Raw genomic sequence first — 17,241 nt, 5'->3', positions numbered from 1 at the left:
CTAGGACCAGTTCTATAAGTAACCACACGTCAGGTGTAAAGTTTGCCCCTGTCTGGACGTGTTACTAGGGGCTTCCTCCTGGTGGGGGATGCCTCCCATGCAGCTCCAGGAACTTGGGCCACACTCACGGAGATGGGGGGTCACTGTGCAGGGACCACAGGCCGTCTGCAGCACTGACCTCTCGGCCGCCACCATCCCAGCCGTGACTTCCAAGGACGTCCACCTCGGCCCGGATCCGTGCGGCCTGACACCCATCATCCATCCCAGAGCTCTGGCTCTGGTATCTGAGCCCGGCCGCAGCCCCAGAGAGTCTGACCTCCAAGATCCGACCTCTGCCTCTGCCCCGAGGCCCCGGCTATGCCCTGACCTCCAGCGTCCGACCCCCGCCTCGCCCCGGGCGTCTGGCAGCGCCGTGACTTCCGCCATCCGACACCCACCACCCTCCCTGCCCTTGACTTGGCCGCAAGGACGCCCCCGCGGCCCCGCGGGAATTCCTGCGGACACCCCCGTCCCGCGCCGCCCCCGGGACCCCCAGCGCGGACCCCGGAAGGGCACCCGGACCGTCAGCGGCCACCCCTGCGCAAAGTGATTTCTCGGAAAGCTGAGCGCTTCGAAGAAGGCGGGCCGGACGGGCCGCGCCCATTGGGCGGTGCTGGCGGCGCGTCCGCGCCCATTGGGCGGCCCCGGCTGCCCTCCCACGCCCATTGGCCCGCGCGGCCGCCGCTCGGCACGCCGGACCCGCCCCGGCCCTAGACCCGCGCCGGCGCCCGAGCCCGCGGCCGCATCCCCCGAGCGCGGCGGCGAGCGTGGGAACGCGGGCGGCGGCGCCGAAGGCGGGCGGCGGGCTCGGGCGCGCGCGGCGGCAGGTAGGCAGCCCGGCGGCAGGTAGACGGCCGGGCCGGAGGGGGCCTGGGCGGCGGGCCAGCCCGGCTCCGTCTCTCCTCCTCCTCTGCTCTTCCTCCTGAACCCAGACCCAAAGTCCAGGCGTTGAGCACGGGGTGGCGGGTCCCCGAGTGGCTGATGCTTGACAAAAAAAATCCCATTTTTCTTAGAGTCGGGTTTGCATGGAAGACCGTAGAATGGCCTATCTAGTGAGGGGAAATACTGACCCCTTTGTTGCAAGACCTGCTCTCCGGTCCCGCCCAAGTCCTGCTGCCTGGAGTAGCGCTCGGAGGGTCACGACCAAGAAACTGCCCGGTGACCGTCCGTTTTTGTGTGAGCTACTTGGTGGAAGGGGGTGCACACTGGGGTTTTCTTCTGCCTGATGCCAGTTACCGATTTCTGAGTGGGCTCTGAGGCCCTTCGCTCTCATCATACAGCCCAGTGAGTGGTCCCTGGCAAGAAAGCCCTAGCTTTGTAGGGCTCACCGCTAACAGGAGCTTTTGGGTGCAACATGCACCCCAGGGCAAAGGGGAGACTTTACAAAGTGAGATATGTTGCTTACCCAGGGCTATGGAGTGCTTTATGAATGGAAACTAGATACTGAATGTTCCAGAATTTTAAAATATCCCTTCAACATGTCGGGGGATATAACACTTTTTATTTTTATTTTTTTTAAACCTAAGTTAGGAGCTGGTTCTGAGCATGTCCTTTGGGATTATGGCAGATTCTTCCAAGAAAAGAATTGGGAGTGGTTCAGTCATTTCAGAAAGACTGGGGTCAAAGTGACAAATGGCTTTGATGCTTTTCGTCTGGGGGTGGGGGATGTGGGGATTTGTGGCCACCCTTGCCTGGGGCCCTGAAAGGTGTGGGAGGTGAGTCCTGCACCACCTCCTAGGCACATCCTGGAATCCTGGAATCTGCCTTGGGTGGGGCCACCGCAGCCTCTTATCACCTCCTGCCTGGGAAGCCTGATACCCGGGACCCATTTATTGGGATGCAGATTAGCTCCAGATAGGATTTGGCCCATAAAGAGAATGATTAAAAATCAAGGAAGAGGAAGTTATAAACATGTGACCGGGCTTATGAATTGTTTTTCTGGCTTGACATTTGATGGGATTAATGCGTTAGCGTTCCATAAATCATAGTGGGTCATCATGGGACTAGTACCTTAGGCTTCTATTGCCACTTAGAGTCTTAGAGGTGACCTCAGTGAGAATTCAGGTGGGGCTGTCCACGTGTTTCAATCTGGTAACGTAGCCTTAGTTTTTCTCTGCAGAGTGAGCAAAGTAAGACCCTCCTGTGGTGCCTGGGGGTCAGGGTGCCCTTCTGGGCTTCAGTGTTTCCTCCCGTGAGCAAACAGGCTGGATTAGACGGTTTCTAAAGTATTGTCCAGTTTTCATATTATGTGATTCACTTTTCCTCTCATTGACCTCTCTCTTAACTTTATTTTCTCTTTTCCTGTCCTTATAAATCACCAAGACCATTGTCCTTAACAGTTTTGGGGGCTATGAATCCATCAGAAAAAAAAATTTTTTTTTTTAAAGATTTTATTTATTTATTTGAGAGCGAGCAAGGGAGAGAGAGATCACAGATTGAGAGGGAGACGCAGACTCCCTGCTGAGCAGAGAGTCCGACGTGGGGCTCCATCCCAGGACCCTGAGATCATGACCTGAGCCAAAGGCAGACGCTTAACCAGCTGAGGCACCCCAAATCCATTAGAAATCTTGATAAGGTGTTGACCCACTTTCTAGAAAAGCGCGCAAAATCTTGCTTTTCATTTTCAGGAGGCTCCTGGAGGATGGACTCTGGTTTACAAACCTTGTGCTAAGGGGGTGAACAAAGTCCTAACGAATGGGCACATTTCAATGCATTTACAGACCCACAGTCACCACCCCTCCTGTAGTGTTCTGGCCCCTCTCGCCCCGCTCCTGCACGCAGCTCACTCCTCAAGTGAGGCGAGATTCTCCTGGCTTTCCCCCCTGAAAAGATCTGTAGGAATCAGTTCGGTGCTAGGTTATTTTCTGGGGGGTGCTCAGTGGTGGGGTTTCTTTCCTCTCTCTAGGTGTCCCTCCTAAATCTGTACCTTCTTATTTAGAAGCATAAGGGACTGTTTAGGAATTCTGGGATGCTTGAGATACAATTCCATTCACCTTGCCGCTGAGGAGAGCCTCAGAGAGGTTCAGGTGGTTTTCCCGAGGTCAGGTTGGAGAAAAGCCATTGCTGGGTCTGCAGTTTCCAAATCCAAGTCCAATTCCTAATTCCACCCATGTCACCCCTTTTACACCCACCAGTGGGCATGGAAAAGTTACAGTCGGCACTTGGGATTCACCTTCTTCCCAGGACCTGGACCCCCCCCTTCCAATCCCACAGCCACCTGGAGGGTGGCTGGTTTCCAAGTCATGCACTTGCTTTATGGACCAGCATTGCTCTGGATGTGACCATATTCTTGGGGACATTGTGTCTTGTCACTACTGATGGTTTCAAACCTATTTGCCCAAAGAGGTCACATTTTATTTTTTTATTTTTTTAAAGATTTCATTTATTTATTTGACAGAGAGAGAGACAGCGAGAGAGGGAACACAAGCAGGGGGAGTGGGAGAGGGAGAAGCAGGCTTCCTGCAGAGCAGGGAGCCCGATGCGGGGCTCGATCCCAGGACCCTGGGATCATGACCTGAGCCGAAGGCAGACGCTTAACGACTGAGCCACCCAGGCGCCCTGAGGTCACATTTTAATCAGAAGAATAGAAATGCCTTTTTTTTTTTTTTCTGGTGGACGTCTGTCCAACTGTCTAGGGGATTTCCACCCCTGTTCTTGTAAATGTGGGCTGTGCGTCGATACGGCATGATTGTTCTTTTTCTGTCTGCTGTTGGGAAAGCTGCCTGTTCTGGCAAGAATGTTCTTCCAAAGGATGTCTTTGGGCACCCTGGTGAGGTCCCCAAATTCTGGTGCCTTCTGGAAGAGTCTAGCCCGGCTGACTTTGCCCTGTTCTATGGCCCCAGTTGATTTCCTTGCTTTTGTTCTAAGTGGTTGTAGGAGTTCCTGAGGAAGAAAGTTAGGATAATAACATGTGTTATTTAGAGAGAACCTTCTAAGGTCCAGGCATGGCCTCAGGTGCATCCTCTGAGCCCTCACCCCAAAGATGCCAAGTACTGATGGTTCTCCTGGGGCTTTAGCCCCCGTAGCTGGCACTCCAAGGTTAAATCATGATACAAGGTCACCCAGCTGGGAGATGGTGGGACTCAAATGGGACCCCAGCTCTGTCTCATTCCCAAACTCTTGCTCTTATCAATAACCCATCTGTGAAGGAACAATCTAGAAGGGATAGCTTTGAGGATCTCTTCTTTCTTGGAGTGCACAGATGTCATATTTGCTAAGAAACACTGGTCAGACTGGGCATCAAGTCAGGGAATTGGCTCTCAGGGTGATGAGCTGCTCATCGAAGGACATGGAAATGTAAAGGTGATTATTCCCCATCTCATGCTAAAAATGGAATGGTGTCCTTCGATGTGGCCGTGTTTGCCCGAAATGGAGCAAGGGGTAAGGCTGGAAGGAGTACCAGCTGGAACCTCAGGAGGGACGGACATCTGGTGCGGGGCAGTGGCAGATTTCCCGGGGAGCTCTCAGTGTTCAGGGGTTTGAGGCCCAGGGGAGGCACGGTCTTCCCACGGCAGGTGGCCCAGGGTCCCAGGGTCCGTGGGTTTCTGCGAGGCTGGCACCCGTGTTGCAGCCCTCTGATTTTCCTGTTGGCAGTTCTTGGCTCTCAAGTACGCGGGGTGCTGTGATTAATGAGATAATATCTGTAATATCACAGAACGTGCTCTTTTCTCTCCAAGGATGTGTGACCGGAATGGTGGCCGGCGGCTTCGGCAGTGGCTGATCGAGCAAATCGACAGCAACATGTACCCAGGGCTGATTTGGGAAAATGATGAGAAGAGCATGTTCCGGATCCCTTGGAAACACGCCGGCAAACAAGATTATAATCAGGAAGTGGATGCGTCCATTTTTAAGGTACAGACTCGAACCCCCTGAGTTCAGCACCAGTGGTGTCCGTCTTCTCTCCAGGCCCATGCAGGTGTTGAGTGGCATCTTATTTGCTTGAAACTTAATCTAGTTTTTTTTTTTTTTTTAAGATTTTATGTATTTATTTGACAGAAAGACAGCGAGAGAGGGAACACAAGCAGGGGGAGTTGGGGAGGGAGAAGCAGGCTTCCCGCTGAGCAGGGAGCCCGATGTGGGGCTCGATCCCAGGACCCTGGGACCATGAGCTGAGCCGAAGGCAGACGGTTAACGACTGAGCCACCCAGGCGCCCCCTAATCTAGTTTTTTTAAACAAGCATTGGTCGAGTGCCGAATGGGTCTCCACCGAATATCCTAGGTGATTTTACATCTATTGTATGACCGAGTTACTTCGAGGTCAGTTGGGTATTGTTGGCGTTTTCCTGACGGGGAGATGGAGGGCACTTTCCCCAGCTACGCTACCATGTCTTTTGCATGGGGACTGACAATCAGAGAGCGAGAAGACTTCTCCAAGGCCCTGAGATGGAAACCTTTATCCCCTGGGCTGCCGTCTCAATTCCATGACGAATTCTAGGAAGGGTGTAAGTCTGTCCTTTCGAAGTTACTACTTCTGCCTGGCAGCGTAGGGTCAGCTCGGATGAGAGAGACACCATCTGTCATTGCTTCCGGTGCCGGGTCATGTGGGGTGCCCTGAACCTGCAGCAGATGTCTAAAAATAGTCTTCCTTCCCGTGCGAATAAGAAGTACCCAAGCACGGAGAGGCTTGCTGTTTACCACGGGCACTGGGTGAGAACTTGCTCTGTGCCAGGCCCGGCCCACACAGTCCGATGTGGTAGGCGCTGCTCCTCTTGCTCCTTGCAGGCACCGAGGGGGAAGTGACTTGTCCAAGATCTCACAGCTCCTGGGCGATGGAGTCCGGCAGCCCGACCAGGAGCCCTGCTCCCAGCCCTAAGCAGTCCTGATAAGCGCGGGTTACTTGCCATTATTCCTACATTCAGGCAGAGGAATGGGAGCCAGGGCAGCCCAGCTGGGCTCTCAGGGTCCCCTGTGGGTCGTCGTCACCTGCAGGCTTCTCTGAGGCCCCCCACCCTGGGACATTTGGATCCTGAGGTCAGGGTGAGCCCAGGCTTCTGTGTCGGCAGAGGGACACAGCTCAGGAGGCTGGCTCAGAGCCCCCCTTGTTCTGTGGGCATTTGGGGTCGGGGAGGGGAGAGCGGGTGAGGATGGGGGAGGGCGGGGCAGGCGGAGTTGGGGAAGGGTGGGAATCGGACCCCAGACTGAGGTGAGGGCGGGAGAACAGGGGGGACCCAGGGCAGCACAGGATGCTGAGCTGGGGATGACCGTCCTCTGGCCCGACCAAACACAAATGACAGAAGATCATGCCTTGGCCCCGGAGTGGGGCGCACGTAGGTCACAGCTGGCTTCAGAGGCCTGTCAGCCCTTTGGTTCTCTGTGGTGTTGGCAGCGGGGCTCCCCATTTCAGCAGTTCTGTTCCATCTCTGATCCGGGGTCCCAGATCTCTTTGGGAGACTGCTGTCAGTTACTGGCTCTCGTCCAGAAAAGTGGGCCCATGTGGACGGTTCGCCCTCACTCGCCTTCCAGGGGCCCCGTGTCGCCCGAGTGTCCAGCAGATTTCTCCCCATCAGGAGCCTGGACACTGGCAGGTGTTCGCAGTGTCACCGGTGCAGCTGCTTTACCATTCTGGGCGGTGCTGTGGACTCCTGTCTTTGGCATCGTGGTGAATCTCTCCTGCGAAAGACTCCAGCCGAATGTCAACAGTGCCCAGGGTCCACTGGGTCTGCTGGGAATTCGAGGTTATAGATGGCTACAGACCAGAGCTCCTCAACCTTAGCACTGTTGACATCTCGGGCCAGATAGTTCCTTCTGGTGGGGCCGTCCTGGGCCCTGGAGCATGTACGGCAGCACCCCCCCCTCCCCACTGGGACCCGCGCCGGTTGCTGACCATGGCCAGGACCAGCAGATTTAGGCAGATGCCTGGGGTGCTGAGGGCCCGGTTTTCGGGTGACCATCACTGAGACCTCTCCGGGAGGGGAGTAGGGGCCCGACCAGTAGGCTGCATGTCCCTGGCTGTGGTCCCTGGTGGCTGTGCCAGGCCTCTCCCTTCACCCTGCGCCCTGTTTCAACTTAGGCTCTGGGGGTAAAGAAATAAAGCCCCAGATTTATATGTCTTATGCAATGCGCCTCATGGCCGTTTCAACAGCGTTGAGAAAAATGTGCAAGATTCCCAATGCTTCCGTTCATTACGAAGCCGTTCAGTGTGGCAATCTGAGAGGGGCCCACAATCTCAGCAGAAGCGGGGTGGGAGGGAGACGTGGGCGCCCCCCAGGGCTGGCGGCCACCGGGAGGGCGGCACGCTGGGGAGAAACAGGGAAGGACCCACGTGGCGCTCTGCTGGGCCACGCCAGCTGGCGCCCATCCTCTGAGGGTGTCTCCCCGCGGCGCCCGAACGCACCTGTGCTGGGCCAAGAGACTTATGGGGTTTCTGGTTAAGTAGAGAACCTTTGGTTTGGAACATTCAAAGAAAACCTTTAAAAAACAGTTAGTGGAGCGTAAGAAGCCATTTATACCAGAGAATTCTTCATCGCCTGCAGCTGTGATTGTGCGGCCTGCCTCGTGGTGCAGGCCGGAGAGGGGGATTGGAAGGGGCTGAGCTCATGTTGTACCATCCTTGCGTATCCTGAGGCTCTCTTATCCACTCGTACTTGTTTTTAAAAAAGTATTCTGCCTCCTTTTCGTAAAGCTGAGGGTTGTTTCTCTCACTGACAAGCATTGTGACCGGCCTAAATGAATTAGAACAGACTTCATAGCACAGATATTTCAAATTCAGTAGGCTGTCAAGGAAAGAAAACACAAGATGAGACAGTAACATGAAATCAGGAAGACTTTGTGGTCCCAGGTTTACTGCTGGCTGCTGATGAGCGCCCAGGGGCGGGAGGCACGGGTTGGGGGTGGAGACTGCCCACGGGCCTCAGAATCGCTCCGTTCTTCTGGTGGTAGCTCGAGAAGGAAGGGTCTTGAGAGATCACCCAGCTAAGCTGGTCTTTTAGAGCCGGCCAGAGAGCCCATGAAAAGGCTCAGGGCAGGGCTGGAAGCAAGGTACCTCTGATGCCCACCCAGGGCGCCTCCTGACCATGGTGCCCCGCTCTGCGCTAGGATGTCCTGGCTTGCTTCACGGGTGAGTGTGACCCTCTGATGCGTGATAGGGCTGTAGGCCCTGCAGGCTGGATAAAAACTAGCTGGTCCTGACATCGCCTCGAAAGCCGTGCCCTTCGGGGTCCGTGTATAATGGGGATTAACCAGGGGTTCGCAGAGGGGGGTGGGGGAGCGTGTCGCAACGTTGCCTCCCCGGGGCGCACTTGGCCATGTCTGGAGACAGTTTGATTGTTTGCTGGCCTCCGGTGGGTCAAGGCCAGGGATGCTTTTAGACTTTCAGCCACACACAGGACGGCCTCCACCCCCAAAGTACGGTCCAACCCCAAATAGCAAGAGTGCTGAGGTGGAGAAACTCGGATTTAACCTAATAAAAATTGGAAATTACTGTTCAACGTGTACATAGTTCACCTTCCTTGAAAAAAGTAAATCCAAGCCTGGTCTGCGATGCCGTTAAAACACTGAACAACGATCAGGAGGGACCGGAGGCCATTTACTTGAGAGGGGAGTTTATGTCTGAGTCAGAGAAAGGGGTGACACTCGTGTGCCCCAGGAGGAACATTCTCCCCTCCCGCGGCAGCGCCCAGGCTCAGCTCAGCGCGCCAGCAGAGGAGTGTGAGGTCTTGTCCCAGGGGCTGGGGGTGTCACAGAGTTCCTGCCCGTGTGGCCCCCTGGTCACCTGCCAGTCTCTGAGACGCTGGCTGAAGATGCAGATTCCCAGACTAAGCCCTGCTTACTGAAGGAGACTCCTGGGGGGGGCCCAGGGATCTGCATTTCACGAGCCCCCTGGGCGCTGGTGCGGGCATTGAGCTCCAGGACCCTGGCTGTAGGGGAGCTCCACTGGGCTGACAGTCGGGGCATGGTGTTTAACCCCCGACTGGGTCACCTTGGGAAGACTTGCGTCTTCCTGAGTGGGGCTGAGGATTCCCTCCAGACCTCGTGCTCATGGAGGCCGGCAGGTGCGTCTGATTTAGCCCGAGACTGAAGGTTTTCACCTGACAGCCCTGACCCCCTCGTTGTTGTGTCTGGATTCCAATTTCGAAATCTTGAAACTGCTCATCCACGTGTTCGTCTGAATTTTTTTTTTCAGTTCTGCCCCCTTCTGCGTTGTGGCTTTTGTAGGTTTCCAGCTTTGAGCGTCTGGTCCTAGTTGAGACTGTAAGGTTTGGAGAGGTTAGGAACAGCTGTGGAAAACCAACAGACAGACAACGTTTTATTGCCTTTTAAACAGGGCCCTGGGGGTGGGGCGGGGAAGGTTAGAATAAACGCCAAAATGCAAAACAAAATTTCTATTAAAAGTAGCAGGGCAGTGGATGACCACATTCAGACTTCTTGCAAATGTTCCCTTTTCATGCTAAATTTTGGCTAGGGGTTGATTTGAAAAAGCAACAAATTGTTCTTTGTTTTGAACATTCTAGTGAAACCATGTGCTACTTCCTCTTTGCTAGTTGACCTCAGGCTCCTCCTGGCCCCCTGGTCCAGGGAAGGATTCGCCAAGAGGCAGATCCAAGATGTGTATGTGGGGAGGAGCCGCAGGCAGGGGCTGGCTTCTGGCTTGGCTGGGTGGCCCTGGGGGGGTGGGGGCCTTCCTGGCCCGGGTCTTTCCGAGACGGAGACCCCTGAGTCCTGAAAGTCCCTGAATGTGAGCTCGTAGCCAGAGGCGGCAGGACGCGCCGCTCCTGACCGTGGCCATGGATACCCATGGTCGGGGTGGGACGGGGCTGGCCTCACATCTCATGTGCTGCTTTCTTTTCCTTCAGGCCTGGGCAGTTTTCAAAGGGAAATTTAAGGAAGGGGACAAAGCTGAACCAGCCACTTGGAAGACGAGGCTACGCTGTGCTTTGAACAAGAGCCCAGATTTTGAGGAAGTGACAGACCGGTCCCAGCTGGACATTTCTGAGCCATACAAAGTTTACCGCATCGTCCCCGAGGAAGAGCAAAAATGTAACTATCCGTGCCGGGCACTGAGCCCAGCAGAGTCTGCCTGGGTCTGGGGGGACATCTGGGCGAGTGGTTAGCCGACTGTCCTCTCCTCTGTGTAAGCAGATACCGAGGGCTCTTTCCCCTGACCTCGGCCACCATCCGCTGGCCAAGTGGCAGCTTCCAGTTGAGTGGGAGGTGGCGCCCGTGGGAGGAAAGGGTGGGGAGGCTGCTCACCGCTGTCAGACCAGGGTCTGGGGGTGTGGCCTCCCTGCGGCAGTCACGGGGTTGGGCAGGAGCAAGTGGCCTGGGCAGGGTGGGTGAGGTGTTCCTTCTGTTCTAACAATGCCCAGAGGAGGCTAGGGGACAGTCAGGTGGACGAAGCGGGGGGAGGGTAACGTTCTTGAATGCAGTGGGGGACGATGGCAGCATTGGCCTCATGGCCAGAGATCAGATACGCCTCGGCACGTGGTTAGATCCTGATCATTATTTGGGAAGTCCGGGAAGTGAGGATTCCGGATGGGCCTTCCAGCTCTAAAATCCCGACAGAGCATTCGCGTGGAGATGAAAGCAGGAGCCGCCCAAACCTGCCTCACATAGCACGGCCCTGCTGCCGCGCCCTGGTCGGACATGGCTCATCGACCGGGAGACAGCGACATCTGGTCTGGCGTCAGAAGCCTTTGCGAAAGTGGGGTGCTGTGTGCGGATCAGCGCTGGCCCGGACCCGAAAGCTCGTTATCGTCAGGGGTTGAGAACATTCTTTTAACACATCCCTTAGCCATTAGATGTAGCAGTTAGACCCCTGCAGCCAAATCCCTTGCTTCTTCCATGCTCTTTAGTCATCCAGGGAGCCTGAGAGAAATAGAGCCCTCAGCAACTCTCCGGGGCTGTGCAGATGTTCTCGATTTGATCTCTTCCCACTGGGGGAGGGTTGAAAATGTCCACAGAGAATTGATAAAGGAGTTAAAATTGTGACTGTCCCAAATCTATAGTGAGCCTGGGTCAGAGTGTCATTTAACTCCTCCTCAAGGGAGCCAGCGTAAGGACAGAGACGGTGGGATGGAGAATGAGAGGCTTGGGTGACACTCGGTCCGCGAGCCCAGCCGCTGGATGTCCTGTCCCTGGCGTGTACCCAGAGTTTGGGGGATTGTCAGAGGTCCCGGTCGTTTGTAGCTTCACTCTGTATAAATTAGCACCTAACCTGACTGAGTCAGAACCCGTCAGCAGTTAGTCAGACTAAGTGACCTTCCCCTGGAGAACCTGACGACCTTGGCAGGGAGGCCTCCTAGGTAATGCTCTGGGAGGGCTCTGAAAGGCCAGCCCTGCATGTCTCCCCCTCACCTCCAAGTTCTGGATAATTTTTCATCAACACCAAATGAACTGTGATTTGAGGGAGTGGAGAAGTTTCCCTTGGCTCCCCCCACCCCCAGGATCGGCCGAGCTTGAACTGTCAGGTGAGCCCAGCTTGTTTACAGCGTGGAGTGCAGCCAGGATCACCTGCCAGGGTGGGTGTTAGAGAAGAAGCTGGTCCTCAGGGGGCAGAGGGACCCTGCATTTGCATAGTGTCTAAATGGACCCACTCTGCTCTGTACTTCAGTGGTTTGCAAGCTTCGCTCGGGGGTGCCCCCTCTACTCCCTACTTCCCCCATCCGCAGCTTCTAGCGAATTCTTGAGTCTGTCCAAGTAGAATTGAGATTCAGTTGGGATGGAGCCATGGGTCAGTTAGGTGCCTGTTGGTTATGAGACACGGCACACGGATCCCTTGATAAGGCAGATCTCTGACCTGGGGGTGGGGGCGGGGAGGAAATGAGCCTGGGGTGGGGGGCTTGCCGTGTGGCCGCTCTGTGCCTGGAGGCCGTGCCCGATGGAGCCAGCCTTCCTGGTGTGCTGTGCACACTCAAGCCTGGTGTGTGCACAGATGCGTGCTGTATATTTGGAAAGGCCACAAAGACATTTCCTGTCAATTAACTTTAAAAAATGACTCCAATCTGCACACATATTTTGCCAGGAAATCTTTTGAATGTCTTTGAATAGCCCAGCTTGTGAATGTAACCCATATGGGCGGTGAATGCCTGGCGTGAAGGGTGTCTGGTGGGCAGTCCTTTTCCAGCTCAGCAAATGGGGACGAGCCACATGGCCGTCCTCGTCCTCTGAGTGTTAGAAACAACAAAACCAACTTCTCCCTTTGACTTGGCCGCTCAGACAACTGAGGCAGCCCGGGAAATAACTTCTAGGCCTTTTCCAAACCGGTGAAGACACCGACTGACTTTTATTTCCTTCAACTCAGCATTAAAAAAACCCCAAACCAAAGGGCCGACTCAATTCCAGCCCCGATGACGGCTGTGGTGGGCTCAGTGCCGTGTGTCACGCGTCTGCCCGATTTTCCGCAGGCAAATTGGGCATGGCGACTCCTGGCTGCGTGAGCGAGATCCCCGAGATGGAGTGCGGGCGATCCGAAATCGACGAGCTCATCAAGGAGGTGAGCGGGCAGCCCGGCCAGAGTGGCCCCGGCCGTGGAAGCTGCGAGGGTCTCGGGGAGGAGCGGCATCGCACCTGCCCTGCCGAGGCGTCCCGAGCCCTGGGCTCTTCTCGGGGTGCGGCACCTCCACCCCCCCGCCCCCCCGCCCCGGGGTGCAAGGCGAGGCCGGCCTTCGCCGTCTGGCCAGCCCCTTCCCCTGGTTCCCCAGCTTCATTCCAGGGCCGGGGCTGGGCTCCCTGCTCTGTGCTCCAGCTATAAACGTATCCTATTTTAAACGTTTTGAATGGCAGTCTTAGAAAATGCATCACGGAATCCCTTGGCTTCTTCGGTGGGCTGCACTGAACAAAATGTAAACTCCCCATGCGGCTTGGGGGGGTCCTTACGAAGCTCCCAGTGGGCAGGCTGCCTATCTTAGTATCTGCCGCTGGGAGGAGGGTGATCAGCCTGTGAGAATTGTATGTAAACTCACTCAGTTCATAGGCTCTAAGTAAAGGCTTAGTGGGGTCTCCTCAGGCAGAAGGGTGGGGTTTTGGATGCCAGTTTTAGCTCTACAGATACCCTATTACCATCCGCCTCTTACCTCTGTGTTTATGGCTCTGACCAGGTGGACTTAGCATAGCTGAAATCACCCCACACAGTCCTTATAAAAGGTGGTGTGGGTGCTATAGAAATCCTTCCTAATACTCATGTGGCAGTAGCGGAATTTTTAGGAGTAGCTCGGCGTCCGAGGATGCAGATAACAAAATGCAGCCTCCTCTCAGCGGCCTGAGTTTTGTGCGGATGGCAGATGCTGAGTTTCTGGGTGGTCTCTGGCAGCTGACCGAGTGAATTCCTGGACTTTCATCTCCAGCAACATCCCGTTTCCCTGCAGGGCTTTTCTGCTGACTCAGCTAAGAGAGTGAGGTGGTTGGGTTGGCACACCGGGATTCCCAAGAAACACAGAGTTCAAAATATTGGCTAATCAGAGGTATCAGCATCCGTTCAGGAATAGGCCAGAGCTCGGAAGTCCGGACGTGGAGAGGGAAGGAGGACGCACTAAGTCATGGCAGAGTCTGTCCAGTGTCACTGTTCACTGGTGTCCCGGAACCTTCTGCCTCTCTGGGGCACCAGGGCAGCTGGATGACCTGGCCGTTCTGTTTTGCGACAGGTGGTTTCACAAAAAAGGCCATAAACTTATTAGGGGTCCTGCAGAGGCTGATCACTCAGGCACATGGTTTGATCGCTAAGCCCGGTGGGTTTGTCTTGGATCCTTCATGATGAGAAGTAAAACTTTCCTTTTGTCTTGGGATAAAGGTGACAGTATGTCTTTGGTTAAGTCTAAACCGTTCATCTCTACAAACACCGGAGTCCCACTCTGGAAGCCCAGTGACCACCGCTCTTCTCTCGCCCCGTTCCTACAGCCTTCCGTGGACGATTACATGGGGGTGGTCAAACGGAGCCCCTCCCCGCCAGAGGCCTGCAGGAACCAGCTCCTCCCGGAGTGGTGGATGCAGCAGTCCGGCGCAGGTGAGGATGGGCCTCCGGGCTTGCCCCACATGAGGGGGCAGGGGGGCGAGGCGCTCACCCCCTTTCTGCCTTCAGGCAGTGGGAGGTCACGGGCCGTGGAACTACAGTGATCCCTGTTTTATTGAAGGTAACTGAGCCCCCTTCACCACTGCCTCTTAGGAGGGCACACGGACCCTTCCCCCGGGAGGGCTCTGCTTGCTGCCTGGGCTCCTGGGAGGGTCGGAGGGGAGGGAGGGGCGGTGGCAAACCCCTCCCAGACCAGAGGGGAGACAGGGGCTTTCGGCCACACTCAAGCTTGCCACGTGGGCCTGCCAGCCACTCTCCTAGGACATCAGGGACCCCTCAGAGCCACGGGGAGCCCAGGGCATCAGGAGAGGAGGGGGCCCAGGGCCAGGACGGTGCAATCGCTCACTGGGAGCCCTGGATTTGAATCCCATGGGCAGGGGTTGCGTAACTTATTCAAGTCTCAGTCCTCTCACCTGATGGAGACCCCAGGACCTGTCCCGGGGGGTCACGGGGGCCGAAGGAGACATCACGCATTTATCAGCTTCTGATGCCTCCCCCCACCTTCCCACTCAAACAACTCTCCTCTGCGCGCACGGATTGCTGTGCCTCCTCCCTCGGGCTCTTTCCCCCACTGTTCCCCCATGGGAGACTGGGAGGTGACTCTGGCTCAGCTGGCTTCAGAGGTCGCCAGGCTGTCAGGTGGCAGTTTGGCCTCCGGGGCCCTGGGCGAGCCCCCTCTCCCTGCACTGTGGTGACACCTCGGGGAAAGCTAGCTCGGGCCCCAGGTCCCTCTCTGGAGACAAGGCCTGGATGGTGGGCATGCAGTCCCGTGATACTTCGGGAGGAGGGCCTTGGGTGGGAGGAAGTGGGACCCCAGAGCATCACACAGACCATTGGTCAAAAATCCCACAGCACAGAACATTTCCTCCCCCTCTTTCCTGGTTGAGTTGAGGTCTGGTTTACGAAATGTGGGTTACCGTGCTGGGGCGGGGGGATTCCCAAATTCAGCAGAAGCCTGTGGCAGGAACTCAGGAGCACACCATGTGTGGCTTTTAAAGAAACTTCTGGAGAGGGAGCATTTGGGTTGGTTCCCCACACGACTGGGTCTGAATCTGCCTTTCGCTTTCTCTGGCAGGCTTGCCGCTGGTGACGGGCTACTCCGCCTACGACGCGCACCATTCAGGTATGGGGCTGCGCTGGGCCGCGCTGGGCCGCGCTGGCAGGTGGGACGTGGGTGCGCTTTGAAGGCAGAGCTCAGAGGACCTGTGTGGGCTTGCGCAGGTGCATGGACGAGCCGATCTGGTGTCAGAAGTCAGGACCCTGGTTCCTCTTCCTCACTGTTTGCTTTTGGAGCAAGCGAGGGGCCAGCCTTTTTGAGGTTCTTCTCGGATTGGACCAACAAATAGATCCAAAGAGCTCTTTCTGCATAACCTTGCAGGAGAAGAGCCTGGGGACAGCTCGGGCCCAGCTCTGCCCCTCTTGTGTGACCCCAGGCAGAGTGATTTGAGCCACTCAGAACCTCACTAGAGTGTGGTGAGGATTAAATGGAGTGTCGTTAAAAGTTTCTGGTAGGGATGTCATTGGTCAAAAAACGTCACCAGTGTCTGTCACGAGTATCCATTTCTTTTACTCTCTTCCACACTCAAGTTCATAATGATAATGATACTAATTAATGTTGATGATGGGATGATGATGATGGGGATGGTGCTGCTGCTGCTGGTGTTGATGATGGGGATGATGGAGATGATGGAGAGGATGATGGGGATGATGATGGAGATGATGGTGGGGATGATGGAGATGATGGTGGGGATGATGGAGATGATGGTGGGGATGATGGGGATGATGGAGATGATGGTGGGGATGATGGAGATGATGGTGGGGATGATGGAGATAATGGGATGGGGATGGTGGGGATGATGGAGATGGTAGGGATGATGATGGGGATGGCGATGATGGTGGTGGCTGGCATTACTGAATGCTGACTAGGTGCCAGGATCAGTGCTGAGACTTTAATGTCCGCGTCTCGTACTTCCCATCACCCGTGGAGACGTGCTCTTGCTCCTCCCACTGCATAGGCTCAGAAGCCCTGGGTCACACAGCCGTGGGCTGCAGAGCTGGGATATGGCTTTGGGCTGTCCCATCCGTGCTCCTGCCCCTTATGGTCCGAGGTGGCCTCTGGTACATTTTTGTCTACTTATGCTGGGGACTCCGACGTCCTGCCAGTGGTCCCTGGAATTTGCATTCCGGCTCCCTGATGGGGCCTTAGAGTGAAGGAAGCCGGTGTCTTCCCCAACAGCTGTCAGTTCTATGAGTAGTGAACAGCCTGACTCATCAGGGTGGACCACAGAACATTAGGTCTGGGGGACCGGAGGTCTCTCGGTGCAGAGGAGGAAATGGGGCTCAGAGGTGTCTGGACCAAGGCCCTCATGGGACGGGTGTTTGGGGCGGTGGAGGCAGGTTCCCACCCAGGCAAGAAGATGACCCAGAGAAGCGGTGTTCCTGTTCACAGCACTGGAGTCACTGCAGAGCCGTCCTGCACGCTGGGGCCTGTCACAGAGGGGGGAACCCAGACTTAGAGGTTCAGTCGCTGGTCAAGGTCACCCAGCTGGTAAGCAGGTGGCCGGGGTCAAAGCCAGGCACCTGGCTGTCTCTTCCGGGAGGCCCTGGCTCGCAGGGCCAGGCCTCTGACCTAGTCAGCTCTGGGCTGCGGCCGGCGCAGTCTGCTGACTGGTGCTTTCTGGGGGCAGGAGGGGAGCCGGGGGGCAGGGCCGAGGCCTCTGGGCGAGGAGGAAGTGTGCTCGGGTGCCCTGTCCCAGCACACAGCAGGTGAAGCAACCCGTAGCACTGCCTCATGCGAGGAAGAGCCTAACACGCTCTTCTAGAAGTTGTGGACTTGGGTACCCCTGTTCCGGTCACCCCCCACCTGTGTAAATAAGTCAGTGGCAGGGGTCCCCCGTTCTCAGCGCCACAGGGACGAGGTGATGAGTGACTGGGCGGGTGAAGGGTGGCAGGGATGGACGCCACGGCCTTCAGATGCCGCCGGGCTTGATTTCCCCATTTTTCTGGAGAGATTGGAAGTCTAGGGTTTTTTTTTTGTTTTTTTAAAGATTTTATTTATTTATTTGAGAGAGAGAATGAGAGACAGCCCAAGAGGGAAGAGAGTCAGAGGGAGAAGCAGACCCCCCGCTGAGCAGGGAGCCCGATGCGGGACTCGATCCCAGGACTCCAGGATCATGACCTGAGCCGAAGGCAGACGCTTA

The 17,241-nt window shown here is 56.0% G+C and overlaps 1 protein-coding gene across 2 annotated transcripts in view; it reads left to right on the top strand.

Annotated features, from left to right (window-relative positions):
- The first annotated feature begins 780 nt into the window (after positions 1–780).
- Positions 781–17,241, top strand: part of IRF8 (interferon regulatory factor 8) — a 22,139-nt gene continuing 5,678 nt past the window's right edge. The window contains exons 1-6 of one of the 2 annotated variants that reach the window (XM_036101038.2): positions 781–866; positions 4,716–4,890; positions 9,831–10,014; positions 12,381–12,469; positions 13,870–13,975; positions 15,117–15,164. In XM_036101038.2, the coding sequence (XP_035956931.1) occupies positions 4,717–4,890; positions 9,831–10,014; positions 12,381–12,469; positions 13,870–13,975; positions 15,117–15,164 (601 nt within the window). In that variant the 5' untranslated portion in view covers positions 781–866; position 4,716. Of the gene's footprint in view, positions 867–1,052; positions 1,216–4,715; positions 4,891–9,830; positions 10,015–12,380; positions 12,470–13,869; positions 13,976–15,116; positions 15,165–17,241 lie in introns of those variants that run through there. The other variant, XM_036101039.2, reaches the window with a different exon arrangement.

This window comes from Halichoerus grypus, chromosome 15 (assembly GCF_964656455.1).
Source record: "Halichoerus grypus chromosome 15, mHalGry1.hap1.1, whole genome shotgun sequence".
NCBI classification, from domain to species: domain Eukaryota; kingdom Metazoa; phylum Chordata; class Mammalia; order Carnivora; family Phocidae; genus Halichoerus; species Halichoerus grypus.
Note: the sequence above shows the minus strand (reverse complement) of the source record. Positions and strands in the feature narration are given on the sequence as shown.